Source organism: Mauremys reevesii, linkage group 1, assembly GCF_016161935.1.
Source record: "Mauremys reevesii isolate NIE-2019 linkage group 1, ASM1616193v1, whole genome shotgun sequence".
Lineage (NCBI taxonomy): Eukaryota > Metazoa > Chordata > Testudines > Geoemydidae > Mauremys > Mauremys reevesii.
In genome coordinates this window covers 241,512,364-241,530,376 of record NC_052623.1, presented here as the reverse complement: position 1 = coordinate 241,530,376, position 18,013 = coordinate 241,512,364, and the positions used below count along the sequence as shown (strand labels likewise).

At 38.0% G+C, this 18,013-nt stretch overlaps 1 protein-coding gene across 18 annotated transcripts in view; it reads left to right on the top strand.

Annotated features, from left to right (window-relative positions):
• Positions 1-18,013, top strand: part of C2CD5 (C2 calcium dependent domain containing 5) — a 114,572-nt gene that overhangs the window by 83,186 nt on the left and 13,373 nt on the right. For all 18 annotated transcript variants that reach the window (XR_005600111.1, XM_039543190.1, XM_039543184.1 and 15 more), the window contains 8 exons: positions 1,880-2,044; positions 4,671-4,811; positions 5,920-5,983; positions 9,660-9,721; positions 10,592-10,690; positions 11,144-11,233; positions 13,432-13,519; positions 15,125-15,211. Coding sequence is in view for 17 of the 18 variants with exons in the window: in XM_039543190.1 (XP_039399124.1) it covers positions 1,880-2,044; positions 4,671-4,811; positions 5,920-5,983; positions 9,660-9,721; positions 10,592-10,690; positions 11,144-11,233; positions 13,432-13,519; positions 15,125-15,211 (796 nt within the window). In the remaining variant the exon portion in view is untranslated. The remainder of the gene's footprint in view (positions 1-1,879; positions 2,045-4,670; positions 4,812-5,919; positions 5,984-9,659; positions 9,722-10,591; positions 10,691-11,143; positions 11,234-13,431; positions 13,520-15,124; positions 15,212-18,013) is intronic.

Here is an 18,013-nt window from a genome sequence, read left to right as displayed (position 1 = left end):
CTGAGAGAAGTCTCAAAGCTATCCGGGCCAGTAGTCGAAAACAGACAAGGATCAGAGGATTCAAGGTTGAACCTGAACTCAGGCCTCAAACTGTGCTTCGTGGGAGAGCCAACAATACGCTGAGCTGCAGCTGAGCACCAATGAATTTTGCACCAACTCTGCGAAGAACAGTGATGCCTGATATGTCTTATGTCTGATCTTGGATCAAGGTGTTTGGAACCAGTGAGAAGGTGGTGGTCTCCTTCCGTTCCACCATCTCACTTGTTAATAAAACTATAATTTTTAAATATCTCCATTTGTCCAGAATTCCACCATCATACAAAACTGGCACAAATGGTTTTGTGAAATTAGAAGAACATTTTATAAGGTTAGACATCACTGTTCTTGGCATGGTTGGTGCAAAATTCCATTGGTGCTTAGCAGCAGCTCACTGAATTGTATGGTCTCCCAGGAAGCAGATTGAGGCCCGAGTTGAGGTTCAACCTTGACTCCTCTGATCCTTGTTGGTCTTTGACTGCTGGCCTGCCCTGTGTAACGCTTCCATTACTTCTGTGTCTGATGATAATGGCACTGATAAGTCACACCACTGGGTCAAGAGTATGTTAGGACCGACTGAACTCCCTGATGTTTTTGTTTCTCGGTCTTACTTCAACTGTTACGTAGATGTATGCACTGAATCACACTAATGACACTGTAATGATTCTGAGTCTGAAGCCATTGTTGCTGTGAGCGTGACTTGGGCGTTGGCAGTGATGCCACGTCCGAGTTGTCCTTGCCTTTGTATCTCACATGTGTTAGCTTCAGTAACTTCAGTGGTGTACATACTAGTTTATTATACAACTACATCCAATACCCAGGTCCGTTCAGCAGACTGAATGTATACTTGGGATGAAAATATAATGGTAAAATCATAGTAACTGATTTTACCTTTATGTATGTGGTGATCCTACGAGTTGTCTCTTCAGATTCATTCCAAATCTCCATAGTACTGAAGCGAGAACCTCATTTTGCCTGTCCTCAGAAGTGAAAATGTGTATGGTGAAACATATTTTCCTTTCTTAGACCACTGTCTTGACAGATGTTCTTTGTCAGAAATTTGAATTTTGTTAAGAAAACAGTTGAAATAACTTAGCCCTAATGTTATTTCAGCCTTTTTTTATTAAGTTGGTTTATTTAAAGAGCCTGTAAGGTTCTGGTAAATATCTATCTGGCTTTCACACTGTAGAAATTCTTACGAAATAAGCCAGAAAACCTTCCATTTTCTGTTTCATTTGAATAATGAGCGACAGAGATGCTTCAGTAATCTGGCTAGTTTATATACTTATCTGTGACTATAAAAATAAGTATATCTTAATAGACAAAGTCCTAGATACTGGGAAATTTTGATTTTCTAACTTGTTTATGCAAAATGAGTTAATACTAAGGTCTACATCAGCTATTGAAGTTGAGAAAGAACTGAATAAATGAATATTTAGCACACTTATTGTTGTATTGATTACTGGTCACAAATTTTTGGATATGAAGCCTTTAGAAAAGAATAGAAATTTCTATTCCTATTTGAGATGAGCTCTTGAGTCAAGGAACAAGATTTTCCTTAAGGAAGTGTTCCGTCAGATGGGGAGAAAGGTGTTGCAAGGCGTATTGTTTTGAATCTCCAAACAATAAAGAGTAATTAATTTACCACAGTAGCAGTCCATGACATAAAGATACAAATTGTACTGGTGAATACATTAAAATCCTGGGCAGTATTGAAAACTATAAATATTTTAAACCAGTAGAAGTAAAATTAAACATTGAAAATAAAACTTTATAGGGCATATTTTGTTCTTGAACATCTTTGTTGTTCTCTTACTGACTTTTTTATTTATTTTTTATAAAGTCTGCCACTGGTGTGTATCTGACAGCTTTACCGACCCCTGGTGGTATTCAGATTGCTGGGAAGACTCCAAATGATGGCGCCTATGAACAGCATGTTTCTCACATGCAAAAAAAAATAAATGATACAATAGCAAAAAACAAGGAACTTTATGAGATTAACCCTCCTGTAAGTAAAATTTGTACAACTCTCAAAAAGGAGAATTCTATGTCAAATGCAGTTCATACTAAACTAGTATGGTTACTGATCCATAACTGAAGAGGTTTGATTTGAGTGCATGGTTATTTATCAATATGAAAATCCCTGAACTCTCTCTGAGGCAATCAGAGCAGAGATTTATATAATCACCGTATTCCAGATATGTAAATCTCTCTGTTCTGAATGTCTTTAAAATTCCCCATTCATTTGACCAAATCAGATACAGCTTTTTAGGGATTAGGGAGTTCTTAGAGCAGTATCCAGTTGGAATGTAGCTGTGGAAGGTTAGAAAATATCTTTCACTCTAGTAGTCTGCATGTACTCCTTGTTAACTTGATAATAACATATCCTTTGGCTTAGAGCTTTGAGCTCCAGCTGTAGTTGTAGTCTCATAACCAGAAAGCACACTCAAGCTATCATTTAAATATATTTGTGGAGTAGCTAAATATTAATATGGTATACATGGTTCTGTAGCTAAGAGTCCACTCTAGCCTCAAATATGCGTAGCCTTCTAGGCTTCACAAGCTAGCTCCACTGCAGACCATAGAGAGAGAGGTTAGTCTGCGCAGAGAGCCTCCTGAAATCCTCTATTCTTACATGCTACGAGTTGAAGAGCAGTGAAAGGGAGAAAAAATAGTATAAATATAATTCCCATCTCTGTCGCTATGCAGTTCCGTAGCTGCCTGGATATTCCTATAGTCCTCCTGCTGGATTAGCTCTTCTTTAGTCCTAAAATAGGGAAGGGATAAGTCCTGGCAGACTTAAAAAATATGCATATGAAGCAAAAAATATCCTTAATTTTGTATGGAAACTGGGAGCATCTATCTACTTTGATCCTTCCATTTACATCATTGGAGAACAATACTGTGGTAGACTTCTGCCCCACACAGGTATTTTTTCGTAATATGACCTGTAGGCTGGCCAGTAGCTGTCCCTCTTTCTTAGAACAGTAGTCCCAATACAGAAGTAGATTCCAGAAAGGGAAGTATGGGAACTCTTTGAGATTTTTGGACTGTGAAGGGGCTTAACATGTCTTGTTTCTATGGCTAGCTGTCAGCTAGAGAGGATCGCATCCTGCCCAAGAACCAAGCTGGGACTCTGGCAAGAGTGGCGTTCTTGTGCACATGAATCAGCACTAGGTAGCCACTCCCAAGAAGGAAAATTAATCTTTTTTTGAAATAGTTATCTTTACAGCTATGTAGCTGGAGGTGTCATTGACCACGCTGAGGCAGAAAACATTGAAGTTGCTTTTTGCTGAATAGAGCCCCTAAGCCTGTATCAACAATTCCAGTATAAATCCCATTTTTCTGTGATTTGCAGCTGCCACAAAAAAATTATTCTAGGTTGAAATGCTCCACGCAAAGTTCTCTCTCTACCTCTATCTGATGGTTTTTTAATGCATCCCATTCTCCTTAGTAACAGAGGCTGTTTATGCTACAAGCGCTACAATGGTACCACTGCAGCATAGGCACTTCCTACATCTACAGAAGAGGTAGTTAATCCACCACTCTGAGAGACAGTAGCTAGGTCAACAGAAGAGTTCTTCTGTCAGCCTTGCGGCATCTACACTGGTGACTAGGTCGACCTAAGTACCGTGCTCAGGGTGTTAAATTTTTCAGTGTAGACCAGACCCGAGTGGCCTCTAGGTTAATTAGATTGGCATAGTGAGGTCTCTAATAGGTGTCATGGAGTCTTCAGCTCTTTGATTACAGGAAGCCCTCTGCATTACACAGCCTACATATTTTTTTTTCAATAGACCAGAATCACTTCACCTTCCCCAGTAAACTCAGATGGTCTTCAGACGATCCTTAGCAGTTTTTTTGTACTTAACTTTCCTATTATAAGAACAGAAATAAGTAAATATGGAACATCTCATATAATCCTCAATGTATCCAAAAAATGTTGAGGTGGAATGGATGCAATTACTTCAGATCTGGTTCACATTACTCATCATTGATAGGGATAGCATTGATACGTTTTATTCCTCTCTCTCAGTTTGATGCCGAATATGCAACATCTCAGTTCTTAAACCTGAGGGGAAACTGACTGGGACAAAAAATTAAAATAAAAAATGTACATTGTGAACAGGTTTTTTGTCTTAAACAGTTAGACTTCAGCGGTCCATCTCTCATTGTTATTAATAGATCTGACATATTTCTTAGTCACTGCATTATCTATGTGTATAATGAAAAATGAGTTTATTTCACTGTTTGTCTTTACCAAGGGACATTGTATAAAAACAAATATGTTGTATATACAACTCTGTTTCAGTCACCACAATTGGCTGCTGTGGAGCTAATTCTTACTCCTTTCCAGAAGCAGTAATCCTGTCTGTGGTATAAGTAGCACAAATGACTGAAATGAGGGAAATAAATCCTGTATGCATATATCCCTAGTAGTCATAAAGAAAATTCTAAAATAAAAGGGCAGGATGGAATTAAAAACAGAAAATATGATTTATATTGTCCGCAAAATTACTTCTAAGTAGAATGATGTTCAGAATGTTCTGGGTCTTAAAACTATGTGATGGCAAGGTGTCAAAATAGTTTTAAGACATGGAGTACATATATGAATTGTATTGTAATACTGTTTTCAGGAGATACCAGAGGAAATCATAGGATCTCCCTTTCCAGAACCAAGACAGCGTTCCAGGCTGCTAAGATCTCAGTCAGAAAGTTCTGATGAAGTTATGGAACTGGACCTTTCACATGGGAAAAAGGATGCTTTTGTCTTGGAGGTAATATCCGTGTCTATGATGCTCCTGCTCCTGCCTTTCATCTTGAAAAATATATGGAAAATAGATAAAGGACCTCTTAATTATTTCCAAAGTGTCCTGAGTTGTAGAACAGCTCATTAATTTTTGTATCAATAGAAACTCTTAATTGAAATTTGAAGCACACCTCTGTTCCTCTCTCCTGTTGTTCTTGAGCACATCTGCTCTCTGCATATGAACCACATCCATATCCTCCTCTTGGTCATCTTTGTCAAGCAGTACCTAGAGGCTAGTAAAAAGCAAATGGGCGATTCTTTTTCAGCTACATAAAAGACAGGCCATCATCACTGACAGGAGCCTTAAATATTTTGTATGCTAGCACCTCAGCATTCAGTGTTGTATCCTGAAAATTACATTATTTTTGTGATTATTAATACAATTTATTTATTCTTTGAGGCTCCTATTATATTGTCTTTTTTTGTGTCTGAGGAGCTAGAATTCTTTGTGTCTAAAATTTTATTAGACTAAATGCCTTTCAGAAAACAGAATAACCTGGAGTGCTCTCTCAGGTGAGGAGGTGCATGTTATAACTTAATATTTGAAGTGAACTTGTTTATTCTAAAGTTAAATTGCTTTTTAATGAGCATATATTTAAATTAATTAAATACTTTGAAGTACTGTGAGAAGTGTAAAAATAAATTGTTTTGTTTCCCTGAAAGTGCTAAATCAAAAATTCTTGAATTTTAAACTTGAAAGTGGTGGTCAAATGATAATTATACTAAAATTTGAAGAAATGGAATATTGTTTTTTATTTTTTTTAAATCTTGATTAGTTGTTTTGTATTTTGTTCAGTTTGTCTCTTTATTGATCCAGCTCATCTTTTTCAGAAGTAAATATGAAATTTAAAAACTTTGGTATGGTTTTTCAAAACTGGGTATCTAAGTTTGGGCTAAAGCTCTTTATTTAATAATCTAAATAAGTTAACTGATTTTCAGAAGTGCTAAGTACCCAGCAATTCCCAAATTAGTCATTTATTTAGGTGTCTAAATAAACTCGACTTTTGTATCTAGTAACAACCTTGTTATAGTATTTTTGTCTTACTGACACTACCAATGTGTGTTATTTGTTTCAGATTGATGATACAGATGCAATGGAAGATGTACATTCTTTACTGACGGATGTTCCACCACCTCCAGGTAGAGTAAACAAAATTCTCATGCTATGTGGTTAAAATTAATAATTGTATGAACTTCTGGCAGTCCTTTTCACAATATGCTGGATAATAGAGAATTGTTTTACCTCATTCAAGGTCAGAATTGGAAAAAAAAATCCTTGAAATGCAATATTGTGGGTCAAATCTCACAGAGGACAAATGCTTGGTCTCTCTTGAGAATGTGCTGATTGTAACCTGAGGCAAGGAAGATTGCTTTCCAATACACTGTTGTGTGCTGATCACCTTTTTGTATCATAACTGGAAATTCAACATAGCAGTCATTTCCTTGTAGAGTGAAAAGTTTCAAAATTCTTGTGTCTTTTGCACTAATAATTCAGTATCTGTAGATTGTTATATTCTGAATGGCTGAAATGTAGGTAGAGGGTTCACTGAAAGTAGAAGTATTGAGTCAATATATTGCTGCATGTTCGCATTAGAAAGGCTGCCACCACCTTTAGCAGACTAAAAGCATGGAGCAACTCAAAACTTACTATCAAGACCAAAATGCTAGTGTACCAAGCTTGCATCCTCAGCACTCTCATGTATGGTGAAGAAGCAGGACAACTTATGCTCATCAGGAGAAAAGGTTAAATAGTTTCCACCTATGTTGTTTACGCCTCATACTCAACACCAAATGGCAGGATAAAGTCACCATCACAGAGGTTCTTCGAAGGGCAAAATTACCAAGTGTCACCGTCCTGCTCATGCAAAGATGATTGCACTGGCTGGGCCATCTGAGTAGGTTGAAGATGAACGCATATCCAGTGACATGCTATACAGGGAGCTATCAGAGGGAACAAGAACAGGACGCCCCAAGCTTCGCTATAAAGACACATGCAAGTGAGATATGAAGGAATTTGGAATTGATTCTGAGCAATGGAAAATCTTGGCAAGTGATCGTAACAAGTGGTGCCATCGTCTCCATCAAGGTATCAAAGGCCATGACAGGAGCTGGCTCCTACAGCTTGAAGAGAAAAGAGCCCATAGGAAGCAAGCAGCTCCCAACCAAGATACATACATACACTTGCAATAACTGCTAAAGATCATGCAAATCTTGGATTGGACTATTCAGTCATAGGAGACATTGCAAACCATCTACATCGGTGGTCACCAACTGGTAGATTGCAATCGACTGGTCAATCATGGAGCCTCTGCCTTTCGATTGCAATCTCCATCTGCTAAAAGTCTGGTGGAGCTAAGGCAGAGGCTCCCTGCCTGCCCTGGCCATGTGCTGCTCCCGGAAGTGGCCAGCACGCCCCTGAGGACGGGGACAGGGACAGGGATCTCTGCTCGCTGCTCCTGCTTGCAAGTGCTGCCCCAGCAGCTCCCATTGGCCGAGAACAGGGAACTGTGGCCAGTGGGATCTGCAGGGTTGGTGCTTGCAGGCAGGAGCAGCACGCGGAGCCACGTGCCCCTCCCGCAGGGGCATGTTGGCCACTTCCGGGAGCAGTGTGGGGCCGGGGCAGGCAGGAAGCCTGCCTTAGCCCCGGTGGAAGCCCACACCCCAGCCCTGAGCCCCCTCCCAGAGCCAGTACCCCATACCCCCTCCTGCAACCCAACACTCCGCCCTGAGCCCCCTCCCGCCAGCACCCCATACCCCCTCCTGGACCCCAACACTCCACCCTGAGCCCCCTCCCAGAGCCAGCATCCCACACCCCTTCCTGCACCCCAACACTCCGCCCCAGCCTGGAGCCCCCTCCTGCACCCAAACTCCCTCCCAGAGCTTGTACTCTTCACCCCAACCCCCCTGCCCCAGGCTCAGCCCAGAGCCCCCTCCCACACTGCTAACCCCCCAGCCCAGAGCCCAGCCCCCTGCCCCAGCTCGGTGAAAGTGAATGAGAGTGGGAGAGAGCAAGTGACGGAGGGTGGGGGGGATTCAGTGGGCGTGGCTTCAGGGAAGGGGTGGGATAGATCCTGGGTTGCACTTAAATTCAAAAAATGATCTTGTGTGTAAAAAGGTTGGAGACCACTGATCTACCTCATAGTCTGCAATTCTCTCGCGTACGAAAGGATGCCAACAACAGCAGAATTGATGCTAGAACTTCATATGAGATGTTAGTGGTCTATATGTCTATTATTTAGCAACATGGTGGTTGTTTTAATAATGCATATATTGCATAATGTGCTTCCTACTACAAGATTGTGATCCTTTCTTCTTTGGAAAAAATCATTCCTACCTTTTTATTCTCACTTGTAAACAATCTGTTTGTTTGTTTGTTTGTTTCTCTGGTTTCAATGTCTCTTTTCCAAGAACTTGTATTTTCCTTATATTGTTTGAAACAGCACTTATTTGTTTTCCAGAATTCAGATTGGTTTTCTTTTTTCTGCTTTGTTATGCCAATCTCCATTAGTTCAAATTTTCTTTCTTCATGATACAGAAATGTATATTTAAAATAGAATTCTTTAAGACCAATTTCCTTACTATAGGATCCAGCAACCAAGAATACATTGCTCCTCACGGAACCTCAGTACTCAGGGCCCCAGCTACATTATAAACTTCATTTCAATAGAAAACAGCTAGTTACAACATACTCACCTTTTAGCTTTCAAGAATATCCTTGTAGAAAATAATGGCAATTATTCTTCATAGATGTGAAACGTCATCTTCATGTTGTTACACATAGACTTCTTTTGTCATGCCTTCCAGCTTGCTTACTTTCATGATATCCATAGTATCCACTCATGTATGAACTTTGACATGCATTGCAGGACTTGTTCTAAGTATCTTTTCAGTATAGCTTTCATGAAATATAGTTTTATTTGAAAGCCACAAAAATGTTATTAAAGATACCATATTGTGATCATATTTATATAACAATCAAACAATGGCAACATTTATGAAAAAGAATCCTGGTGTGGAAAAAAAATCAAGCATTTCCAGAAGTAGTCATTTGTTATAATTGAGGATTCTGTGTATATTATGCAAGGTGATAAACAGATTATCCCAGTGATTATTAAATTTCGCAAAACAGATTTTGAATCTCCTAAATAATTAGGGCTGTTGATTAATCGCAGTTAACTCACGCAATTAACTAAAAAAAAATTAATCATGATTAATTTTTTTTTAATCACACTCTTAAACAATAGAATACCAATTGAAATTTATTAAATATTTTTGGATGTTTTTCTATATTTTTTAAATATCGTGATTTCAATTACAACACAGAATACAAAGTGTACAGTGATTACTTTATTTTTTATTACAAGTATTTGCACTCTAAAAAACATGGTGAAAAGAAAACTTTATAACACTTTCTCCTGACTTGCTGTGCAATATCCCATTTTTAGGTTGCATACTCTTCTGGGTCTGACTGTCTTGCTTTGTGAGGCATTTTTTGTCCAATGAAAAAAGATTAATAATATAGACATTATAGTAATGAAGCTTTATACTTTTAAGAATATTTATTTACTAATGCTTCACATTTTTGCTGCTATATAGGTTTTTGCAGAAAATATATTTAATCTTTGTTCTATATTATGAAATACCTTATGTTTAGAATGCTGGTATATTCCTATAGTGCCACTGTATGTTTGTTTTTAAATTTATTTATAGCAACATTTGAAAAAAGTACTGCAGAAAGTTAATTTAACTTTTGCCAAACTGTGCACTACTTCATGCACAGCACATAATATAATTCTGTGAGTATTTTCTTTTACAGGTTTTTACAGTTGTAACACAGAAATCATGCCTGGCATAAATAACTGGACTTCTGATATACAGGTAAAGTGGCTTTTAAAAACAGAAAGACCCTTTAAAACTAAACTTGTATACAAATATACTGTTGACATTGCAATAGATTTTAGAGTAGTTGTACTCTGAAAAATGAATTAAAAATGACACCCCCTTACTCAACGTATTCATTCCTTTTGTTTAAACTGATATAACTGAGTTGTGACAAAAATACGTGTTTATTGCTTTATACTCCCATTGCATTGCAGAATCAGTTCAGCCAAGAAAGTGTGAGCTGTATTGTGCATAGTCAACAGAATAGTTTTTAGAAGATCCACTTAGTTATACCTGGGCAATTCCTTTCAAGGTAAAGGGGTTGCATGGGTGTAACTATGGGTATGATTTGCCCCCCAGAACTTGGTCTGCTGTTGAGTGACATGGTAAGAACCTGGGCTGGCTTTCAAAGTCCCAGATGAGGTTGAATACCTAAGCTTATGTTTGTTTTAAAGTTGTATTTTTTTGAGAGAGACACCCTTTCTGTCTCTGTGACATGCTCTCACAAAATATTAATGCTAGATTATACACACACACACACACACACACACACACACACTTGTATGTGAGGCAAATAAAAAAATACATTCCCTTTTTTCCACTGCACTAGTTTGTCACTAATTATTTTATATATTGATATACAGTTCTTTGTAAAAAAAATTTTTGTTTGTAAAATTTCATAAAGGACAAGTACATTCTTCCAGTATCTGATCATAGACTGTCATTTTTCTTTCTTCCTCTTTCTCATTCACCGTGACCACTAATGCTAATTAATGTCTTTAATCAACTGCTTTGTTCCCACTGTTGCAACATATAGATTTAAAATTGAGGAAGATAAAGATATAAACTTTTATGTTTCTGCTTCAGATGTTCACCTCAGTAAGAGTATCCAGGTTAAGCAACATTAACCTGACAAATCAAACACTTAACAAGAACTTTAATGATCTCTGTGAGAATCTGCTTAAGGTAAGAGTTCTAGTTTCCAGATGTATGTATGTATTTAAATAGAGGTAACATGGAATTTAGGTTACATTGCAAACAACACTTTGTATTTTCTTTAGACTTGCCTTTCAAAATTATAGACTTGTTTTTGGTTGCATCTATAATTAGTTCCTGAGCAGCTTTACAAATATTTAAAATGCTGGATATGATGTTAATAGCTCCTGAGACACATCAAATGAGAATAAAATCTTTGACTTAGCATGTTATAAAAATAACAATATTAAGCTATTGCACAGAGCAGACAACAAACCATAAACCTTTAAACCTCAAATGAAATCACTAATTGAGTCTCAAATAAGAGAAAATAATAGGGTAATTATTTTTATTGCAAAAAAGAAATCCAGACTTTCCAGAATAAATCCGATACAGAATTAACATTTTTTTAGAATAACACAAATAATGTATTGTATTCAACAGAGTCTGTATTTCAAGCTGCGATCTATGATTCCCTGCTGTCTTTGCCACGTAAATTTTACAGTGGCTCTTCCAGAGGATGAAGTAATTCAGGTAACTAATTTTGTTCATTTGTTATTAATGCCACTTTGTTTTCTGATTACATTAGATCTTGCAAAATAAACTAGATTAGATTGAGTCACTAGTATGCTGAAGGAGCTTTAAGGAAGAACTATGTGCCACAAAATGTGTTGTTCATTCAACTGTTCACACTCTCCCTCTGATTATTCATAGATTCTAGGCTGGAAGGGACCTCGAGAGGTCATCGAGTCCACTCCCCTGCCCTCATGGCAGGACCAAATACTGTCTAGACCATCCCTGATAGACAATTATCTAACCTACTCTTCAATATCTCCAGAGATGGAGATTCCACAACCTCCTTAGGCAGTTTTATTCCAGTGTTTAACCACCCTGACAGTTAGGAACGTTTTCCTAATGTCCAACTTAAACCTCCCTTGCTGCAGTTTAAGCCCATTGCTTCTTGTTCTATCCTTAGAGGCTCAGATGAACAAGTTTTCTCCCTCCTCCATATGACACCCTTTTAGATACCTGAAAACTGCTATCATGTCCCCTCTCAGTCTTCTCTTTTCCAAACTAAACAAACCCAATTCTTTCAGCCTTCCTTCATAGGTCATGTTCTCTAGACCTTTAATCATTCTTGTTGCTCTTCTCTGGACCCTCTCCAATTTCTCCACATCTTTCTTGAAATGCGGTGCCCAGAACTGGACACAATACTCCAGTTGAGGCCTAACCAGTGCAGAGTAGAGCGGAAGAATGACTTCTCGTGTCTTGTTCACAACACATCTGTTAATGCATCCCAGAATCATGTTTGCTTTTTTTGCAACAGCATCACACTGTTGACTCATATTTAGCTTGTGGTCTTCTATAACCCCTAGATCCCTTTCTGCCGTACTCCTTTGTAGACAGTCTCTTCCCATTCTGTATGTGTGAAACTGATTGTTCCTTCCTAAGTGGAGCACTTTGCATTTGTCTTTATTAAACTTCATCTGGTTTACCTCAGATCATTTCTCCAATTTGTCCAGATCATGTTGAATTTTGACCCTGTCCTCCAAAGCAGTTGCAATCCCTCCCAGTTTGGTATCATCTGCAAACTTAATAAGTGTACTTTCTATGTCAATATCTAAGTCATTGATGAAGATATTGAACAGAGCCGGTCCCAAAACAGACCCCTGGGGAACCCCACTTGTTATACCTTTCCAGCAGGATTGGGAACCATTAATAACTACTTTCTCAGTATGGTTATCCAGTTATGCACCCACCTTATAGTAGCCCCATCTAAGTTGTATTTGCCTAGTTTATTGATAAGACTATCATGCGAGATCATATCAAATGTCTTACTATATGAAACAAATGCCTTACTTATATGAAACAGCAGGTTATTGTGCTGACGGAATGCCATCTTTCCAATGAAATATGGAATAGAAGGTCCTGACTACTTGCCTTTAAAGGCGCTCTATGGCACATACAATACAAATATGGCTGCTTAATCCATCATCCTTTACAAATTCTAAATTTGGTAACTTTGTTTTGGCTACCTAATTTTTTCTTGCAGTTTCAAGAGGATGAAGTATATTTCTTCACTTTTAATACATGGTGTGTTTTGTTGGCGTAAGCTACCAAGCAGCTCCTCTGTTTTCAATGAGAGTGACTTCATTTCTGTGGCCAGGGAAAAAATTCCTTCATATTCCTTACCTACCTCACAAAGTACAGTGAGACTTAACTCATATTTATAAGATGCTTTGCAATCCTCTGATGAAAGGCAAAGAATTGATGAAAATACAAAGTCCTAATTATATTTTGGTTTTGTTGATACACATTTTTTTTTAAACTTGGCTCAAACATGTTAGGTGGATCTTTGGACAACAGATCCTAGCCAATATCAGCTCTTAGACCATCTCTGCCATGGAAGGTTGTTTCATATAGTATCTGCTGTGTTTCTTCATTCTAGCAATGACTCCCATTTTGTTAGCTTCTAATTGCTATGATTAAGGGTCTTAAACATTGCCATTAATGGGTTATGGCATTTCATAGGTATCTCTGCTCACAAGACAGCACCTTGAATATAGTTAATAAAAATGTAAGTGCTGCTAAAAAATAACTTATTTCTACTTCCAATAATGTGCATGATGTAAATTTTCCCCATAGCTGAATGTTAATTTTGGCAAAGCTTTTGGAAGATTGTACAAGAGAGATTCTATACTAACAATATGTACTGTATCTTTTGATTGCAGGTCACAGTCACAGCGGTTGCAATAACATTTGACAAAAATCAAGCTTTACAAACCAGTAAAGTCCCTGTAGAAAAAACATTGCAAAGGGGTAAGCATTTTGAGGGAGGTGAAATTATCATTTCTTGATAATCATTTATATAGGAAAGATGTTTACTGTGTAGTGGATGATATCATTTTTAGTTTATCAATTCAACCACACACTTCTTCACTGGAGAACTCTCTCTAGTCAACAGACCTGTAACTATATGAAAGAAATTCTTAGCCTTATTCCATGCTCCAGTTTTTTAAACAAACTTTTTAATGGATTCTAAAGAATGAGTTGTCTACTCATGCATTTTTCTGCTGCCACTGTGCTTTGGAAAAAAGGACGTGTTTATCATGGAATGCTTGTGCTTATTCTTATAAATTGCAAAATCTTTTCACAAGATTTTAGGAAATTCATTATTCACAATGCTTAGAAAACTAGGCTAACTGACTTTTTGGAACTCTGTGACATGTAAAAACATTCTGAAGGGAGTAGAGAAGATTTATGCAATTTATGTATGAGCTTGCTTAAGGAGCATGCATGCTAAAGTGAAGAAGAATGCATGTTGTAAAGAAATTTAGGTAGACTTTATTTAAAATATTAATGATGGAGGTTGATAATGGGCTACAGAGCAATGGACCTCAAGTGCACTGGTTTAAATCTAGATGAGTTCAATAGTAACTGAAAATAGATCAGTTCAGTAGCCTATGTGAATTAAACTGATAATTTCAGTATGGTTCCTGGCACTGAAGTGTTAAGTTCAGGTCACAATTGATATCGTCTCTGCAAAAATGGACTGAGCTTGGAGGTTTGAATTCTTTTCTCATCTCTAGAAATGGCCCTTTGAAGCTAAGTTTGAAAGCATTCAAATCATTAACTGGCGGGTTGAGGGGGCTTTCTTCTGCCTCTGTGTTATTAATCTTGTGTGGATAGTGATTGTAAGTGTCCAGGCCTATCCAGCTTCTTTCACTAGCACTAAATAGATCAGGGCTAGGCAACCTATGGCAGGTGTGTCAAAGGCGGCACACGAGCTGATTTTCAGTGACACTCACACTACCCGGGTCCTGGCCACTGGTCCGGGGGCCTCTGCATTTTAATTTAATTTTAAATGAAGTTTCTTAAACATTTTAAAAACCTTATTTACTTTACATACAACAATAGTTTAGTTATATATTATAGACTTAGAGAAAATTTTAACATTTTTAGAAGGTATTACTGGCGCGCGAAACCTTAAATTAGAGTGAATAAATGAAGACTCAGCACACCACTTCTAAAAGGTTGCCAGCCCCTGAAATAGATAGAAGAACGAGGTATCAATAGGAATTTTTAATTAGATAAAATATAAGAGAAAACTACTATTGGATACAATTAACTCAGTTAAGGCAGACCTAAAGCACTTGGGTTGGTTTTCCTAAAATATTCCTATTTAAGTCAAGCCCTATTGAGTGGAATTCAGATTCTGTCCAAGTAGTTTTGCAGCTGTATTTATTAGCAAACGTCTAATTGCTTATCTGCATTCAAGTCCATCACTATGTATTTATGTTGATTAAATGTGTTCTAGTCAGTCCTTACTAAATTAAATCTGTAGTGCTTATTTATATTGGCAAGATTTTGGGTTTCTGGTTAAATATCTGTTTAATGTATGTGTGTATTTCTTCTTTGTTGAAGCCTCTACAGACAATGAAGAGCAGCTACAGTTTCCACTGGAACTTTGCTCTGATCCTCTTGTTTCTCAACCATTCTCACCAGCTAAAGGTTGGTTAAATGAAAAGAAAAAAATAATCCTATATGGTGTTCCACTCACTCGCTCCCTCATTGCTGGTGGAGTGTATTCTCTTGAAAGCAGCTATGTACCATGCTTTGACATTCTGTGCTACCTCAGATGTAATGAAATGCTCTGCCCTTCAGTCAGATTTCTCAAGCATTAGATAAGAAGGATTGGTTAGCACACTTCTCTGCCCTTTCTTTGTCCTCTCACTTGTTACTTAACAAGAATTTTCCACCTTCTGCTCCATTTACTGTATTTAAATCATCATAAGTGGAACCTTTGTCCCTGTGCAGCATTTAGTTTATTGGACTTCTGTTACCCTGTCCCGTGCTGCCTTGTTTCTTCAAGTAGCACATGTAAAATGACTGCCCACAATACCAAATTCAGAAATTCAAATAACGTTAATAAAATGCATCTCTGAGTTTATTCGTGGCAAAGAATGTTTTATCTTGTGAACTTTGACTGTTGGGCTGAGAAAAACGGCTTACGATTTTCCTTGAACAATTTTTTAAATGAAGGGTGTTCATTACTTAAGAGGGAGCAAGTGAAAGGAAACTTAAGTTTCCCTGACAAATGGCTATTATATTGCTTGTTTAGTGGTTCTTTCCATTGTTAAACAGCTATTGCATTCTACTCCAAAGGTAGCTGCTTTTCAATAACGGACGAAGTGTCTCCTGTATAAGTGTGTTAAAGGCCAGATTGGCAGCTCCTATAAATCAGTTCCATTTACTTCAGTATGTATAGTAGCTGAGACTGTGGCCCAAATTGTTTTGGAATGAAATAAGATTAGTAAACGAAGGAGATCATTGTTTATTATGAACATTTCTTTTTGAATGGTTAGAGAGCTCCCTCTTCTACCTGTTGTATAACATCACATATGCTATAAAAGAAGAGGTTTCACCATTGTTCTGTGCGCTCCGGCAGATCAAAGCAAGTTCGATATAAAGCGGTTTCATTTATAACGCAGTAAGATTTGTTTAGCTCCTGAGGACAGCGTTATATCGAGGTAGAGGTGTGTATATATATAGAGAGAGAGAACGGTGCCCTTTCAAAGATATAGTTTATTTAATCCAAAGGTGGAATATGTTTCTGCAAATTAGCCTCTGCCTTAGCATCTTAGCTGGGGGTAGGGAAGCAGAGGGTGATGGGGGAAGGGGCAGAGTTACCCTTAGTCCATCAACCCAATTTAAGTCAATCTGCATCCTCCATCCAGGCTCTTGCAAATGGGGCCCTTTTGACCCAGGGCCTCTTATCAGCTGAGGAAGGGTTCTTCATCTGGGTTCAGGGTACCCAGAGAGTTTAAACCTCAGCAACCCTTTTCTGGAACAGCATATAATTCCTCTGTGATCTGGAGTTCTTACTGTTACTTGTTGAGGTCCTCCCACTGGGACCAGGTTTTGCAAGGGCTTGGCATTCACAGGTCTTCCCTTTGAGATCCTGTTCCTGCAAGTAGCACTCTTCCTTGGTTTTCTTCCCTGGTGAGCTCCATCACCCTGGGAAGCCCTTTGCTTCGGAGCATTTCTCTGAGCTCTGACTTACTTTCTGAGCCATCATAACTGTTTATAAGGCCAACGTGTTCTTTAACTAGTTAATTGCCACTCAGCTAGTTAAGCAATTATCTTTCCCCAGGTGGATCTGGGTTTGCTCATTCTCCTTAATGGATTCCACAGTTAAGATGGATGCTTGACCACCCCCGTCCCTTAAGGGCCAGCCCCCATGATAGATAAGCACTGGAACAGATTATCTGGAGAAGTTGAGGAATTCCTGTCATTAGACGTTTTTAAGAACAGGCTTGATATATTTAATCCTGCCTCAGTGTAGGGGATGGACTAAATGACCTCTTGAGGTCCCTTTCTCCCTTACGTTTCTATGATTCTGTGAAAGGTCTGGTATACATATACAAATTCTGTGCAAAACAGAGATGCTTCCCTTTATTTTAAGCTCCACATGGATATTTCAAAGCTATCTTCTTTTGTTTTATTAAGGCATTGGGTATTATTTAGCCTTCCAAGTATTCTGGTGTCCATCGGTGAACGCACTAGATCTCTCGTGCCTTTGAGAGTCAATGCTTTAACAGTTCAGCTAGTTATACAGGAAGAACAGTTGAAAACCCCGGCATAACCATTTCCACCTCTGTTTTTTTCCGCTTCAACTCTCTTTCCCCATCTGTAATCACAATGAAGGGAGAAGTGAAACCTTCGTCATTTGTGTGGCAGCAGGAGACCATTCTCCAAAGATTACATTCAATTTTTTGGTAACTGGCTCTCTTAATTCTCCATTAAATTAAGCATGATGACATGCCTGATGTGACACTTTCTTGGTTTCCATTAATTTATTGCACAAACTAGCCGCCTTTCAATATGGATTTCAGTGTTAACTCACTGTAGTATTAGTGAGTCTTCAGTATCTTTTCACTCTATTAATACTAGAACACTTATTTGCATACTAGCCACTGACCAGTAGAGGGTAGTCTGTTCATATGTAAGTAAATCACCAGTGTCAGCGTTCTTCACATTTTGTTATATTGTACAGTACACTGTTCTGGAATCCTTTAACTAGACAGTTATTTAATCTCTTTTGACTGTTTACATATAGGCACCAGGGTCTCAATGTAATTATATAACTATCTCAAAAGTAAATTAGCTACTCTGATGATAATCCCCCATATTTTACTTACTGTTCTGTGAGATTATCATTAGCTTTAATATACTGGCACAGAATCTTTTGGTATATTAAGCACTAATGAAAAAAGAGTGCTTTTATCATCCCTGCAACAGAAGTCTGCAAAG